Genomic DNA, 15,931 nt, shown 5'->3' with positions numbered 1-15,931 from the left:
TTTTTTTTCATCCACTAGTTACTATATTTTAAAAAAGCCATGTGAAGAACTGTCCCAGAGTCTTGTTTACAGACCATAATATTAAGCAAGTTTCATAGCCCTGGAAAGGCTTAGAATTGTGCTGTATATTCTTTAGCACAACCAGCTGAGCCACTTTTCTTTCATGTGTTGGACAGACAACTTCCATGTCCCAAAGTGCCAATATCTGTTAGTCATTATCTTTCTGATAGGTGCTGTGATAACTAATGTTTAGTTTCTCAGACTTTGAGTGGAATCCCAAAAATACCCACCATCCCACTTCTTCCATGCATCTGTTGGGGTGTGGAGAGGCAAGGGTGTTCCCCAAAACCAAATGCACACATCCCTGACATTGCTGTTTATTGTTCCACACACCTGTGTGCATCCTACGTGTGTATGAGCACACCTGGACAGCCCCAGTGCTGTTCTCAAGCAGTGCTCTGCCTGTGCACTCACACAGCAGCCAGGTGTGTGTGTGTTTCCCATAATACACACTCCAAAACACACAACTACACCTGCACATCAAGGGAAACATCCTTATTTATGCAGAATGCTCATAGAGGGATTTTAATGAGCTACCTGAGCTTGTGGAAAAAGTGATAATTCCCTGTTATATGCAGGCAGGGGAAATGTGATATGAGGTGGCTAATCCCCAAGGATTCCTGTGTTTAAAGTAGAAATAGCAGTCAGGGTAAAATATTGAAGGTTTTAACTGCAAAACTGTCAACTGGTACAGCTCCCATCCTTCCCTTCTCTGCTGCACTTCAGTAGGCTGCAGGGCAAAGCTTCTGCAGGCAGCTCCTGCATCAGTCAGAACTTTCTTTCATGTCTTTCTTTCAAGACCTTAAGTGTTGGACTGAAGATGAGCACCTGGAGGAGCACAGGCCTTGATCCTACACAGGGTCTTCCCTGGCCTTAAATCAGAGTCTTCTCTGATTGTTTTCAGGGAGTGATGAGTGCTGCCAGACCCAGAGGTGGAGCTGGGACCATATTCCTTTCCCAGGTAGGGTAGAGAGGCTGGGGTCAGACGACTCTCCAACCTGCACTTCTGAGACCTCCTCAGGTGTCTGTAGGGGCCTCCACTGCAGCCAGCTGTACATCTTCTGCCCTGGTGTCCAGGAATCTCACCTGTATACCCTGAGAAATCTGAATTAAACAGGTCTAACATAGACATCTGTATCAGTGTAACTAGAATTTCTCTCTAAACTCCATTGGCTGAATATTCTGGTCTAGATCTACATCAGAATGGGAGATCAGCAAACCAGTACACACTGGACACTTACACTGTGGGCAGCTAAACCTAATGTAGGAAAAAAAATTGTTATTCCGATCCCCTAAATCCGTCAGTCTTCACATCCAGATCATCTCAACCCCTATTACCACTACTTGTCTTCTTGAGATTAAATATCACAGAATTATAGAATAGTTTGTGTTGGAAGGGACCTTAAACCTCATCTTAAATCTCATCACCCCCTGCCATGGGGGAACTAGAGGGTCTTTAAAGTCCCTTCCAACCTAAACCATCCCATGATTCTGTGATATGATGTCAAAAATCTGAAGAGATTTTTTATGACCGTAAAAAAACAGAGGAATCACACAAATGTCTATTATTAAAGTAAGTTCTAGGATGTTGAAAGTCTCTTTGAAGAGCTGTAACATTGGATGTCTACAGTGGAATTCGATTCAGCCTCTACTATATAGGGGTGAAAAGGAGTTTTCTTTAGGAATAAATTCCCCTACAGCTGTTCAGTGTAGAGTTGTGTACTCCACTTTCTCATGGTGTTACTTGTTCTATGTTAATAATTAAGACCAGGGGTCACAGCCTGGCACAGGTCAGATAGAAGCAGTTTTTTCCTGTTTCCTCTGTTCTAAATCTTCAAGTTCACACTCCTCTCTGAAGTTTTTCCACTGAGTCTTAGTTCATCGAGATCTGTAAATGTGTCCAGCCTGAAGTGCAGCGTAGTCCCCATGAAGGGATCAGAAGTGCTGGGTTTGCTCAAACTCCAAACCCAAAGTTCACACAAAGCACAGAATGGGAAATCTTCAAAGGAGCTGCCAGTGAGCCTGAATACTGCTGGATTTTGCAGAACCTTATGCAAAAAAACAGAGGCTCTTGTACACCTCTGGTACACCCCTGTTTGTGCAGCTGCTGTCTGAGATGTTCATCTGACCTGAATTCAAAAAAACTCAATGCTCCATGAGGAATGATTTTTCAGTGTTATTCCATCTTGAACAGATGATTCAGGCCCATAAATTTACAGCAGCAAATATTGTGCACTACCCAAGCCAGGGCCATTTTATGTTTTTCTCATTCAAAGATTTTCCCTTTTCAATACATTTTAGAACATCTTACGGAAGGGAAGTTACATTGATAACTTCACTTTTCAGTAGGCTGTTGAAGTTATATTGATAACTTCAAATAACTTCAAGTATACTGATGCCAGCAGATAAAAGTAGTGCCAGAGAACAGGCAATGGCCATCTGTGCTCCTCTTTACCTGCAGAATTTCGGGGTTTTTTTCTTCCTGGTCTAACCAAGCACTAACCCAAACTATTCCTGAGGACAGTGGTACATATCTATCACCAATAAACGTGTAAGTTTAGAACTCCTGGAAACACCAGCCCCTGTTACAGCCCAGTCAGGTGCCTTGCTTGTGTTATAAATTTAGATTTAGGGAAGTTCTGCCTTGCCAGGGCTGGATCCCAAACCTCATGGGCTAAGTGTTGGGATAACTCAGATTTTTAAGCACTACATAAGTCTGCGTTAAAGAGGTGATATGTTGTAGAGCTGCCCAACATGTCCTTCATCTCTTCTTTGAGCTGGAAAGGTTGGAAAAGACCTTAAAGATCATCTTGTTCCAACTTCTCTGCCATGGGCAACAGCACCTTCCACCAGACCAGGCTGTTCAAAGCCCCATTCAACCTGGTCTTGCATACCCTGAACACAAATAGTCCTGTGGGTTGTATCTGGCATTAAGGTCACTCCTTGAGCTACCCCACCCCCAGTTTCTGAGGAAAAAAAATCATCATGAAGTCATGGAACAAATAAGAAAACTCTGGAAAAATCCATTCCCATTACTGAGTGCTGAGATTTTTTTATCCAGACACAGGAACATCTCTTTATTGTCCTCTAAAGGCTGATCTGTGCAAAGCATTTTTGAGTTTACTACAAAAGAGAGCAGAGTCAGCATATCAATATTAGAAAAGAACCTGAAATTTTCTAAAGCCTTAATGAGAGGAACCAATTTTTTTTTCACCCTTTACTTTCAAACTGGAGAGACCATAAATATGATCAGGAGAGTAAAAGTGAGAAGAGCAAGAGCAAAAGAAAGAGAAGCGAAAATGAAAGAGAAGCGAAAATGAAAGAGAAAAGAAAAATACTTCCATTAAACCTAGTTTCCTTTAAAATGCCGTCTATTACTTACAATTCAGAGAATTTTCCCCAGAAAAATGTGAAGTTTCTATGTACATATGCATGCACCTGAGTATGAAAGAGGGAAAAGCTGGGGAGTTAAATTCTCATGAAACTTCAGCCAGCTTCAAATCCCACGGTAAAGCTGATGTCTGTATTTTTTCAGGATTTTTCAGGCTATATAAATCTTTCTTTAGCATTGTAAGTTCACTGGGTTTGGATTCAGATCAGGTAAAATAGCTGTGAAAATGAGAGACAGCTCTCAATTGTCCAAGGTGATGGGAAGGAAAAGGGAGATTGTTAATGCTTAGAGATAGCAAAAGAATAGATGTAAGCAAAACATATGTAAGACACTGAGAATAATTCAGTTTGGAAAAGCCCAGAAATAGTAAAGCAGGGCAATCAGGACCTGCAGCAGGTAAAGACAAATCTGCTTGGAGACACAAGACCTCTAAGATACACTCAGAGATTTTATGGCACGAGATGGTGAAGGCCTGGATGACCCCCAACAACATAATTCTGGCTCTAAATCAGCAGAGCTGAATGGTGACATTGCAATCAACAGGTTCTTCTGCTGGATCTGGAACAACTTTAACTAACACAACCATCAAACTCCATCCTTTTCCTGTTAGGGCTGTGCAGGTAGATCTGAGGCATGTCAATATGGGAAATATCCATAATTCCATATCTCTCATCTCTGTAGTGTTTTTGCACTACCCACATGTTTAGGGCATCCAGCCCTCTCCAGAGCAGAGAACCAGACCAGATGAATCAGTTGTTCTCAGTTGCAGAGATTCCTGCTGAGAAGAAGGGAGGTGTTTCTGTCACATTTCAAAGAAGAAATGAAGACAGGCAGAAACTCAGACACCCCCAAAAGATACACAAGAATTAATCTAATGAACTGTGTGGTTTTAGACCTGGACACTGGACCACAATTGTCTGTAATGCTTGGATGCTTCTGTGGTTCCTTGAAAGAATTTGGCCAAGACCTCTTTCCTTTTTTTGTCCCAAAATATTCCCAGGCAGTGCTCAGACTTGTCTCAGTTGGGAGCTTAGGTACGGCCACTACTTTCAGGTAAAAATATTTGATAGAGATGGGGCCAGGCTGTGCCAGATCACTCATGACCTGAAGAATCTGTTTATCCTCACCTTGCTAATACAGCTAAAGGTGAACCAACAACATTCCCCAGCTTCAGTATAAGAACCTTGAAGTGCTTCACCTGTCTGGTGAAAGTGGAGATCCAGGGTCATTTCAGGTGTGAAGAGACTTCCTGTTTCACATGCATCTGTCATTCAAAACAGCATTTAGGGTATCCCTCCAATTGGACCAAATATCCAAATCAATAAGAGAGTAATTAAAAGAAAAATTAAATAATCTTTCTCTCCTATTTAGTGGAGAGATTGCATACCTTCTTCTCTTTTTCTCTCTTCCTTACTGTTATATCTGATATTCAGCCAGGAACCTGTAAGTCATACTGCTATGTCTTCATGTCTTTGTTTTCTTAACCTGCTTTTGCATCAGAATAGCTTTGTTTTTTGTTTGAGGTTGTTTTGTTAGTTTTGGTTTTGTTTTTTTTAATTTTTAGCAGAATTCTTTTCTTGATTCCCCAAAATCTTGTGTAAACTAGAGTTAGCAGAAAATCCACCAAAAGCTACTCATATTCTGTGCTGGAAATCCAAAACCATAACACATAAACCTTTCAAATAGAAGATTTTCTGAGATTATACCCATGAGGTCTGTGTCTGTGTCTTGGTTTATACATACAGACTCACTGACCTCATCAAACACCCTCCTAGCCTCGCTTTCTTCACTTATAAAATTTGGTATAGACACATCTTCTACATTTGCTTTTGGTACACTTGTGTCTCTAAGAATCTGTGATGTTTGGAAATTTCAGATATCCTGCTAATGCCATCCATCATACAGGGAAAGGAGAGCATCCCCTCATTACTGCAGTTGTATTTGATCCTTTAACTTCAAGGCTACATTTCATCAAGATGCAAAATCACACCCAGATCTTCTATTTTATATATAAAAGATAAAGACAGCAAAACGGCAAAGGGAAAGCTACTTTCTTGTAAGTGACACTTCTTTCACTGCAGAAACCTTACAAAAACAGACACACAAAAAAGTAATAGGTTCAGAACACTAAAGTTAGGTAATGAGAGCAATCAGCACCCTGATGGATTATTCTGTGTTCTGTCGAGCCATCCAGCTGATGTGAAACACCCTCCCCTGAAACTCTTTGAGACGAGAGTTTTGTCTCTCCGCGCCGAGCCTGGAGCTGTCAGACTCCTGCCAGTGCCTGGCATCACACTGACGAGGTGACACGAAAAGTGACAGACAAGAAACCAGAGCCTCAGACTTTGGGAGCACTGAGAAAGTAACATCCTTCCTTCCCAAGGGGAAAACGGAGCAATGGAATTGGTTTTGAAGCTCAATGTGTTTTTTTAAACTGTAACAAGAAGCCAAACCCGAAGACTAACTTGTAGGTTGCCTTCAAAGATGGGCTTACCCCCTTTTATACATTGTTCTCTCTTTTCTTTTTCACACTTCTTTGCTTATCAGCAGATAGAGCAGCCTCTGTTGTAATTCCAATGGTCTCAGTTCACAGCAGCAGCCTCCTGTTTGGATGCAGGGACTGGAAGGAGCCGGTGCACAATGAAATTTATGGGGAAACACCTCTGGTGCCCTCTAGAGTTCCCTGGTTTCCAGGAGCTCCCTCAATCTTTGGATTTTATTAACTGAGAGAGACAACACGTGTGCCTAGTGCTGAGGCATTAGGGAGCAACAATTTGTTTCATTCTTTTTTTCTTTTCTAAATTTTATTTTTACCTTTTTCCTTGTCTCTTTATTTACTATAAGTGTTAGGCTGACTTCTTCTGGGATCTTTCCTTCTGTTGCTTTCCAAGGAATTCCTTCTTTGATCTTTTCATAGTAAGGTCTCAAGCACCTTGTCCTGCTCTCCTGATGAACAAAATCCTTTCTAATTTCTAATATTTTTAAAGGTATTTGTCATGGGTTTTATGATACCATATTCCCTTAAAGTCACAATTTATGGAGTCAAGAAAACAGACAAAAATCTGCTTTCTTTTTTTATCTGATTCATTAAAAACTAAGTTCCATAATTATGGAAAAAAAATATATTCATGAAAGAAGAGAAAAATTCTTGGGGAGTGCTTGGATTTTCAACACAGAACTTAAGATTTCTTAAAGTATTTAGGACAATCTCATGTCTTGCAAAAGCAAAAGGAATGCTTTCCCCTCCTTTCTAAATTAAAAGGCTACGAAATTGATTGCACTTTGTCATGAGCATGTTTATAAATTTTAATTCTTGGTCTTTCTCATTTGAGGAGGGCAATAGGGCTTCTCAGCTACATTTCCTCACTGGAAAAAGTTATGGGTAGTAGTAAATTGAATGAACCTCATTGGTTCCTTTGGCTTCCCATAAAGTAAAGATGAACCACTCAATGGTTTAATCTTTGTTCTACAACTCAGAAAGACTCAACAGTTTTTGGGAGTTTCAGGTCTGTTGCCTGGGAAATTCTTTTTAGTGTGGAAAATTAGTCCAGTCTGAAGATTACAGGTCTGAAATAGATTATCTTAAATTCGGGGCACCAGCTCTAACACTCTCCTCCTACTTTCTCCATGGCTTTTACACATGGTAGAAGGAGGTCCATCTGCTTAGGAGGACATGTCCTTAAATACTATGAACAGAAGGAAAAGATGAGGGCCTAGTTTTAAGGCAGCTTCTGTACTGTTTGCTACTCTGATCCCGTGAACTTCTTATCCCTGTAGTATACACTGCCCACATTCTGATTTTTGACTATCGCTGTAACTTGTGTCATGGTTAGACCTTCTGAGCTTCTGAAGTAAAGTTATCACCATTTAACCTTCTGGGCAACCTTCACTAGAGAGAGCTCAAAATCAACAGAAGAACCTCAAAGTCAATATTGTCACCTCTATACTCAGATGTTACTTGTGGCAGTGAAGAGATACAAATATTTTGCCATTTCCTTTACAACCATTAAACATCATATCATATCCTACCATCTGTCATAAGCCGTGTGCTGTTGAATTTGCATAATCATGGAGCTTTCACAGTCAAAGTTCTAAGGAAATCTGACCAATAAGTTCAAGGTTGCTTTGTCTTCATTATTGTTGTTTTAAAGGGTTTATTTATTTTAAATGAGGGTGCAAATATTCAGTGCAGATGGCTTCTTCTCCCTCCCCCACTGAGAGGGAAGCTGTTTCTTTTGCTTCATGTTGGAGCTTCACCAGCCTGGGGTATGGAGGAGTCCTTGAGGTGGTTGCCAAACGAGACTCCAAGCCTTCAGGCACACTTGGATCTTTTCACTTTTAAGTAAGGCCATCATTAAAACATGAGAAGACATAATTGCATCATAGCACTGGGCAGAATTACAGGCAGGTCTGGATGTCCTTAAGCACCAGGCTTTGTAATGTGTTGGCCTGATCTTCGTTGCCTTCTTTCTGCAGCTCCCAACACCAGAATCAGAGATTTCAGCCTTGCCTCTCAGACCAATAAATTTGGTTTATAGGAGCTGTAGTGAGATGCACTACAAAGCTGAGAATACCCAGAAGACTCCATTGTGAAACCACCATGTTTAATTTTAGGCTTATAAACCCAAATGAAAGAATGATAATGAAAGCAGCCCTTTCATAGGTGTGGAGCACACCAAAAATGAACCAATTTCAGTGTGAGCTCAATTAGCTTGGAAAATCAGGCAGCTAAATTTAACTTTCAGGAAACACATTTGAATGCTTTGCCATTAATCTTCTGTCTGTTATGTCTGATTTAAATGTAAAATCAGATTTTCTCCCAAACTTGAAACTTGCTTTCATCAGCAAAGGGAAATTATCCAACTTTCTTGGATTTTTCAAAGACTTTAACTTGCAGAGATGTAAAGACCACCAAAATTAGAGCAAGGGGAATTACTGATAGAAATGTAAGATAAAGTAGAAGATAATATCTCTCTGCCTTTTTATGCTCATTACCTAAAATGAGCCTACTAAAATACACCCTCAAAGGAGCTTGGCATGAAGGTCTGGTTAGAAATTTTCTATAAAATGATTTCTCTTAATAAGCTTCATGGGAAAATTAAAAGGCTCCACATATCCCCATCTGTGGAGAAGAATATATTCATCAGGAACTGAAAGCAGAGTTACCACGAGACTCTGCAGAACCATTTCACTGAAAAGAGCTGGCTTTTTAATAAGAAGCACATGGCTATGTTGGTGAGAGCTGCCATATTTAATGATAACTAAAAGGCTGAACTGTAAAGGAAATAGACCTTACTCACTCCAAAACATTCTTTTCCTATGAGCATTGGTTTTGAAACCAGAAGTTTCAAATTCTGCTCTGGATAAAGTAGCAATCTCTTGATGCTTTTATGTAAGCTGGATGTCTGAGCTTCTCATGTAGTCAATGTAGATCTAGGGCAAGATACAGCTGAGCCTTTTTAGGTGTATTAGGTCCACATCAGTCCACTTCTGCTTTAAAAGGGTCCTGGTCCCCTCTAACCCCTCTGAATTATTACCTGTTCAGGTGACATAGATGTCTAGGTACCACAGAACATCTCAGGTAGCACCCAAACCACATTTTTATTTAGGATGGAGCCCTCAGCATAGCCAGGAGAATGGTACAGCTCACCATGAAGGAGACACACCCATTTAATGTGATAATTCATTCCGCAGACATCTCTGACTGTATTGAATAAAGGCCCAGGGCTCAATTCATTTGTGTAAACAATTTGAGGTACACAAGGGTAACCTGCCCAGTGTTGAAACATCTACAAGCAGGCTGGACTTCAGTCCTATATAATATCTATCAAATCTGAGCAGGTGTTCCAAATGTCACAGGACATCAAATCTCTGTAGACTCCTAAAGACAGGAAACTACATTAACAGGAGTTTGGTACTGTTCACACCTACAAGTTGGCACCTACACTTACTACCTTAATATCAGATTTTGTCCAGTTCTGGTATTTTCTGCAGTCTTGTTCAGCAGTTCAGAACATTAAAGTTTGTTCTTACCCCTAGAGATCATTTCTGAGACAATCCCCCTAGGTTTTGAAGGTAATATTCCCATTTTACTTCTCAGGGTCTATTAAGCTGTCAAATGGACACAGTAACATTGTTTTTGTTCTCAAACTGAAAGTTTCAAAAATTGTAGGCCATAAAGTTTCTTTTCCATTTAATCCTGTTACTTGACCTTCTCAGTCTCTACAATGCCCTGAAGGCAGATTGTAACCAGGTGGGGATTGGTCTTTCTTCCCAGGTAAGAAGTGATAGGACAAGAAGAAACAACTTCAAATTGAGCCAGGAGAGGTTTAGATTAGATATTAGGAAAAACTGAGCTGAAAGGGTGGTCAGGTATTGGAACAGGCTGCCCAGGGAAATGGTGTGTTCACCATCCCTGAAAGGTTTCAATAATCACGTGGATGTGGCTTTTGGGGACAGGGTTTAGTGTTGGGCTTGGCAGTGCTGGGTTATTGTTGGACTTGATGATCTTGGTGTTGTTTTCCAACCTAAATGATTCTACGACTTTATGGTTTGTATCTACTGGAAATGAATGCATGCAGATACTGCCAGCTTCTGTAATACATACATTAGTTTATCTTACTTGCAAGATCATGAAGATTTTTATGTGCCTCGGTATAGTCAGTTCCCCAAATCTGGACCCAGAAGAGCAGACAAGCAGTGTAAAAATCATGCAATAACGTAATTAGCAGTGATACCTTTAATTTCCTTTTTCTTGCTTACTGTTTTTGCAAACTCCATCATATTTTAATTTCTCTGGACTTCTGAAGACCAGAACTTACCATAAAATGCAACACAAAATCATTAAATCACCTGACTCCTAAAGTGACTTCAAAGTGCTTAAAAATACTCATATATATGCTACTGCTGGTCTAATTTTTACAACTATTTAAAACATGACTTACAATGATGATGATTTTTATGTTTCTGATATACCAGGCATACCTAGAAAGAAAATAAAATTAAACTGAGGCATATTTACCTCTTTTTAATGCTAAATTATAAAGATCCTGATATTGATACGAGTCAAACTCCAAGCATCCAAACTTTATGTGGTATTATTAATTGATGTCTACAAAATATTGCTTGTAAATATTTAATTATCATTTTCCTCGCATTACTGACTGGGGATAAATATAAATTCCTGCTTTGAGAAGTGCCTGGAGACTGATGGATAAACATTCTAAATGTTAGTTATTTGTAAATAACCTTTTGGAGACCTTTTATAAAAGGCTATGCCACTCCCAATCTGAAATGAAGACATATTTCCATATTGAGCACTCATTTTAGTCAAAATTCACACATTTTTAGTGTCTTCCCTAAGAGACCAGCTTTCCTATCAAATAGTTTTCCCATGTCTGGCAGAAAGATGACCCAAAAATATTTTAAAGTCTTTTTCCTGTTTTTTTTTTTTTTTTTGTACTTACAACAGCCTACCAATTGTCCATGTCCTGTAAAACCTCTTTCCCCTTAGTCCCTACATTTTCACTTTTTTCTAAAAGACCTGGAAAGACTGAGAAGCCAATTTGCAGAGGAGACAGGTCACTGAAGTGAATGTTTCCTATTTCTGACCCTCACATGAGTCTCTGCATCAGATCTGGATTTACTGATGTGGTAACCAAGACAGCCAGAGAGTCACTGTAGGGACAAAATCTTAACCAGCAGGGAAGGGGAAACAGTTATTTTTCCTTGTCAGAATCACTGTCATGTGGGTTTTCTTTTCCCCTCACCCCAACCAGTATAAAGCATTAATTTCTCAAAAATGCCCACAAACTCAAAATTAGCTTCTGTTCCTTTCACCTTCTTTCTTCCCTGAGTGGGATTAAAATACTGAAATCATGTTTGAAATTTTTAATGGCATTTCAACCTCTGAAATAATTTTTAATTTATGTTTCTAAATGAAAACTAAAAATCTGGAGGATTAGGGCATGGTTTTTTGTTTTCATAAACCACTTATCAAAATGAATCAATATAACAAGGAGAACAACAGGGTTGCCAATAACTTTAGGTTTTTTTGGTCCTTTCATGATCATCTTATACTGCACACATAATGTTTAGGCAAATGGCACCCAAGTCAATTGCCTAAACTGGTTTCTAGAGCCACATCCCATATCCTGTGGTAGTTGGGACATCCTGCAGTCTTGCATCCAGCTCTGGGGTCCCCAGCACAAGAAAGACGTGGAGCTGTTGGAGCAAGTCCAGAGAAGTCCATGAAGATGTTAAAGGGCTGGAGCAGCTCTGCTGCAAGGAAAGGCTGAGAGGATTGGGATTGTTCAGCCTGGAGAAGAAAAGGCTCTGGGGAGGCCTTGGGACCCCTTCCAGCACCTTCACAGGCTCCATGATAGCTGGAGAGGGACTTTGGATAAAGACAGAATCACAGGAAAAGGAGGAATGGCTTCCCACTGCCAGAGGGCAGAATTAGATGGGATATTGGGAAGAAATTCCTTCCTGTGAGGGCGGGGAGACCCTGGTACATGTTGCCCAGAGAAGCTGTGGCTGCCCCTGGATCCCTGGAAGTGTCCAAGACCAGGTTGGATCATCCCAGGCTGCTCCTGCTTGGAGCAGCCTGGGATGGTGGAAGGTGTCCATGCCCATGGCAGGGGGATGGAATGACATGATCTCCAAGGTCCTTTCCAACCCAAACCATTCTGGGATTCTATGATCTTCATAGAGATGGTATCCAAGAGATGGGACTTGTGGAAAACTTGCTCACTTCTGGATCTACAGGCGGCAGCCAGGAACAAGAATAAAAATTCAGTGTTAAAAAAAAAATCTTGTTTAGACGTTTAGATGAAGGGTACAACAGAGCAAATCTATACCAGTAAATTCAACACTATCAGAGAATCATTAGAACTGTGTTATTTTTGCCAGTAATTGGTTAGGATTGTCCATTAACTCAGCTTAGCTAAGCCAGCCCCTATGTGAAACATTTTCTGTCTACTCTTGACCATGGGTATTGGCCAAGGGTATTGGCCTGGGTCTGTTCCCAACAGGAACTTCAGATCTCACCCTGTTGGATGGTCCAGGATGGATATGGCCAAACCATGTCAATTGTGCTGAGGGTTGGAGAAGGTATCCTTGACTTTGCTGAATTTCCTAGTACAGATGAAGTCATATTTTCATGTGTAATAATCAGGTCATATTTAAGAGCTATAATATCACAGAATCATTAAGGTTGGAAAAGACCTCCAAGATCTTCAAGTCAACCAATATGATCCAGAATTGTGAATAAACCACACGGATTTCCTTTTGTTTGCCCAAGAAGGGAGAGCCAGACTTTATGACATTGGAAAATTAGCAATGCTGGAGAGCTGAGGGCATGGATTCTGTCTTGGCTTCTCTGAAGTCAACAGCCGTGTGTCAGTCTGCACTTGCTGAGAGTCTGTCCCATGGTGTTTCACAGCTGAGGCTCCACCAAAAACAGCCTTTGAAGCTGTATGCAGTCTGCTCTTTGGCTCTATTCCTTTCTTTTCTGTTTCTCCCACAGGTCATAAATAGTTTAGGGAGCAAATCTTGAATTTTACTACAGCAAGATGAGTGCACTCTAAACTCCTCAGTGTTTGCGAGCCCACTGATATTTACGTGTGTGTGTGTATTTTTTCCCCATTTTTTTTTCTCTGTCTCCTTCCCACTTGTAGTTTGATCACTCATGGTTTTGGAACTCCTGCAATATGTGCTGCCCTAAGCACTTTCCAAACTGTTCTCAGTGAAATGCTGAACTACTTGGAAAAGCACACGTCGCACAAAAACGGCGGAGCGGCGGAATCCGGCCAAGGACACGCCAACTCGGAGAAAGCCCCCCTGCGGAAAACTTCAGAGGCTGCTGTGAAAGAGGGCAAAACAGAAAAGACAGACTAGCTACATCAAACAGAATCTATTTCGAGAGAGTCTTGCTGCTGATATTTTTTTTAAATATATATATCATTGAGGGCAATTTATCTCCGGTGGACCAAATCCCAAAAAAAAAAAAGGAAAAAAAAAAAAAAAAAGAAAAAAAGAAAAAAAAAAGGGAGGGGGTGGGGGGAAGAAAAAATAGTAAAAAGAAAATGAAAAGAAAATAAAACAGGAAGATTAAAACAGAGAGAAAGAGAGAGCGTGAGAGAGGAAAGTATTCAACCCTAAGAACAGCAGTGTACAGTAATTGTGTGATGAAATTGTCACTTTTTTAAAATTTATGTTGCTCTAAACTGCTTTTTTGTGCACGTAGTACTTGATTGTTCTGAATGATACACTAACACTGTTTTTTATAAGCACTTCTGGACTTGGCTGAGGTGGCACATGAAATTTGAAGCACTTTCTTCTCTGCCAGCAGAGTTAGGGTCAGTGCATCAGTTGTGGGACGTGCAGTTCCAGCATCCTGACTTTGCTTGCATGCTGGATAGATTGAAAGAAGGGCTTCCTCTGGTCCATTGGAAATGCCTATCTCCTCACTGTTGGGAAAACAATATGGAAATCTGGCAAAAGAGGAGTTCTTGGGTCATGGGACAAATGAGCTGTCCTGTACATGGGAATGTACAATAAAGCTGCACTGGAGTGAGGCCAGAACCTGCTGGGAATCTGTCCTGACCATTCAAGCAGGAGCCATGGCATCTCTTGTGAAAATAGCATGGCAGACTAAAAGGAAAACAAACCTTGATAGTCTCAGTAAGAGCCCTGATCCCTCTGTGAACTTCAGTTTAAATGACAGCATGGGCTTCTGTCCTCTTTTTTTAAGTCCCTGTCCCAGAGCACTCTGCCATACCTGGGTCTCTGTTCAACATAATCAAAACAGGCAATTGGAGTCACCTTTTGTGTTGCCTTGATTTTGTGATGCTTTCCTTTCTTCAACAGTTTGTTTCTGCAGCTTTATAGTCTTTATAAATCCAGCTGAGGTGCAGAGGTCTAACCGAATCCACTCACTGGAAATAAAATAAAAACAAAATTACAAATAAGACAGATTGGCTTAGTCCACAGCAGCTGAGTGGTAATAACCTTGCTAATGTACTTTTGAAATGTTACTTTACCACCTACCACACATCTTCACACAGAAAACATGGGAGATGTATTCTGAACTCAAGATTCTTTGAGTCTAGGGACTTTATCTAACTCCTTCTTCAACAAGACCTTTATTCTACTCTTTTTCTTGTTTCTCTGACAACACCTTATTGAGAAATGGTAGGAAGGAATGGTATTACTGGGAGGGCTTGATGTTGTCCATCTAAACTCTATTTAGGATCAGCAGAACCAGACCTTTTCTTCCAAGGGACAATTCAACTCTTTCTGTGATAGGAAAAAATATAGTTGTCCATGTGTAAATGTTTAGAGCTGTTTGAGATGTTTTAGGTGTGTGAGACAGCCACAGAGTTTTGACAGTTATGACAAGAAACCTTTAGGAGAACCAGACTCACCTGGAGGAGCTGCAGGATCCCAGAGACAGCACTGGGTAACTGTGGGTGACAAAAGCTCTCAGACACATTTTCACTTCCTAGAAGTTGTTAGCATATATTACACCTTGGGTGATCAGGTTAGAATAAACCTAGGGACTGTGACAAATAGCTGAAGTGTTCAGAGCCAGGTGCAAGGAAACAAACTGAATTAACAAGATCGTGCTCACCTTTCAAATTACAGGAGGCAATAGTGTGATGATGGCATGATGCTTTTCCTCTCAAGGTCAGTAAGGACATTGCCATCACCAAGAGAAAACACTCTAGGATGTAAGGAGTCCGTGATTGTTTATTTAAAGAAGTCTGGAAAAAAAAAATCCCATGCTTTTGCCCAGATTTATCCTTGCTCAGGGTAGGTGCATAACTCGGATACCTGTTTTAGTGCTGTCCAGTCACCATCCTGCTTTGAGAGAAACAGGTCTTTATCTATGGGACTCCATCTCCTTAACACACCAAATCAGATAAGTGCCTCAAAAAGTTTAACTTTATTAAAAGAATTTAATGAATTTGTACCAGTACTTCTGGAGAAATGCTAAAATCAAAAGAACAGTCCTCAGAGATGTCTTGAGCAGAAACATTGTGGAACTGTCCTAGAACACAAAATACTTGATTGTGAAAGTAGGTAACCATGATTAAAAGTGAAGAGGAAACTCATTCTGCTTTATGTATTGTCCAAACTGAGGGAGAGGGAAGGGAAAAATCAAAAGTTTGACTGCGTCAGAAATGCAGACTTGCTACATCTGTAAAATATGTGCTGTAAAACAACTTAATTTGAACCTCTATTTCAAGATGTGGATAAATTTAAATTAGATTTTGTTGGGGGAAAAAATATAAGGAAAAGGGTTTTTTTAATACTTTTCTATTTTTTTCCACTAAAGTATCAGCCTTTTGGAGAAACAGGAATAAATGGTTGGGCAAATATATCTGTGAAACTGTTGGGAAAGCATAATTTTATTACCATCAAATTGAAATTTGATGTAATGATGAAATTTGATGTATGTAGCCTTATATGAAATAT

General features: G+C 40.2%; 1 protein-coding gene across 1 annotated transcript in view; it reads left to right on the top strand.

Annotated features, from left to right (window-relative positions):
- Window positions 1-14,816, top strand: part of TFAP2D (transcription factor AP-2 delta) — a 51,411-nt gene extending 36,595 nt beyond the window's left edge. Inside the window, exon 8 of the mRNA XM_063423464.1 lies at window positions 13,129-14,816. Within this exon, the coding sequence (XP_063279534.1) occupies window positions 13,129-13,348 (220 nt within the window). The 3' untranslated portion in view covers window positions 13,349-14,816. The remainder of the gene's footprint in view (window positions 1-13,128) is intronic.
- Window positions 14,817-15,931: the final 1,115 nt, after the last annotated feature.

Source organism: Prinia subflava, chromosome 2 (genome assembly GCF_021018805.1).
Source record: "Prinia subflava isolate CZ2003 ecotype Zambia chromosome 2, Cam_Psub_1.2, whole genome shotgun sequence".
Lineage (NCBI taxonomy): Eukaryota > Metazoa > Chordata > Aves > Passeriformes > Cisticolidae > Prinia > Prinia subflava.
The sequence above is the reverse complement of the archived record's forward strand: the minus strand, read 5'-3'. Positions and strand labels throughout refer to the sequence as shown.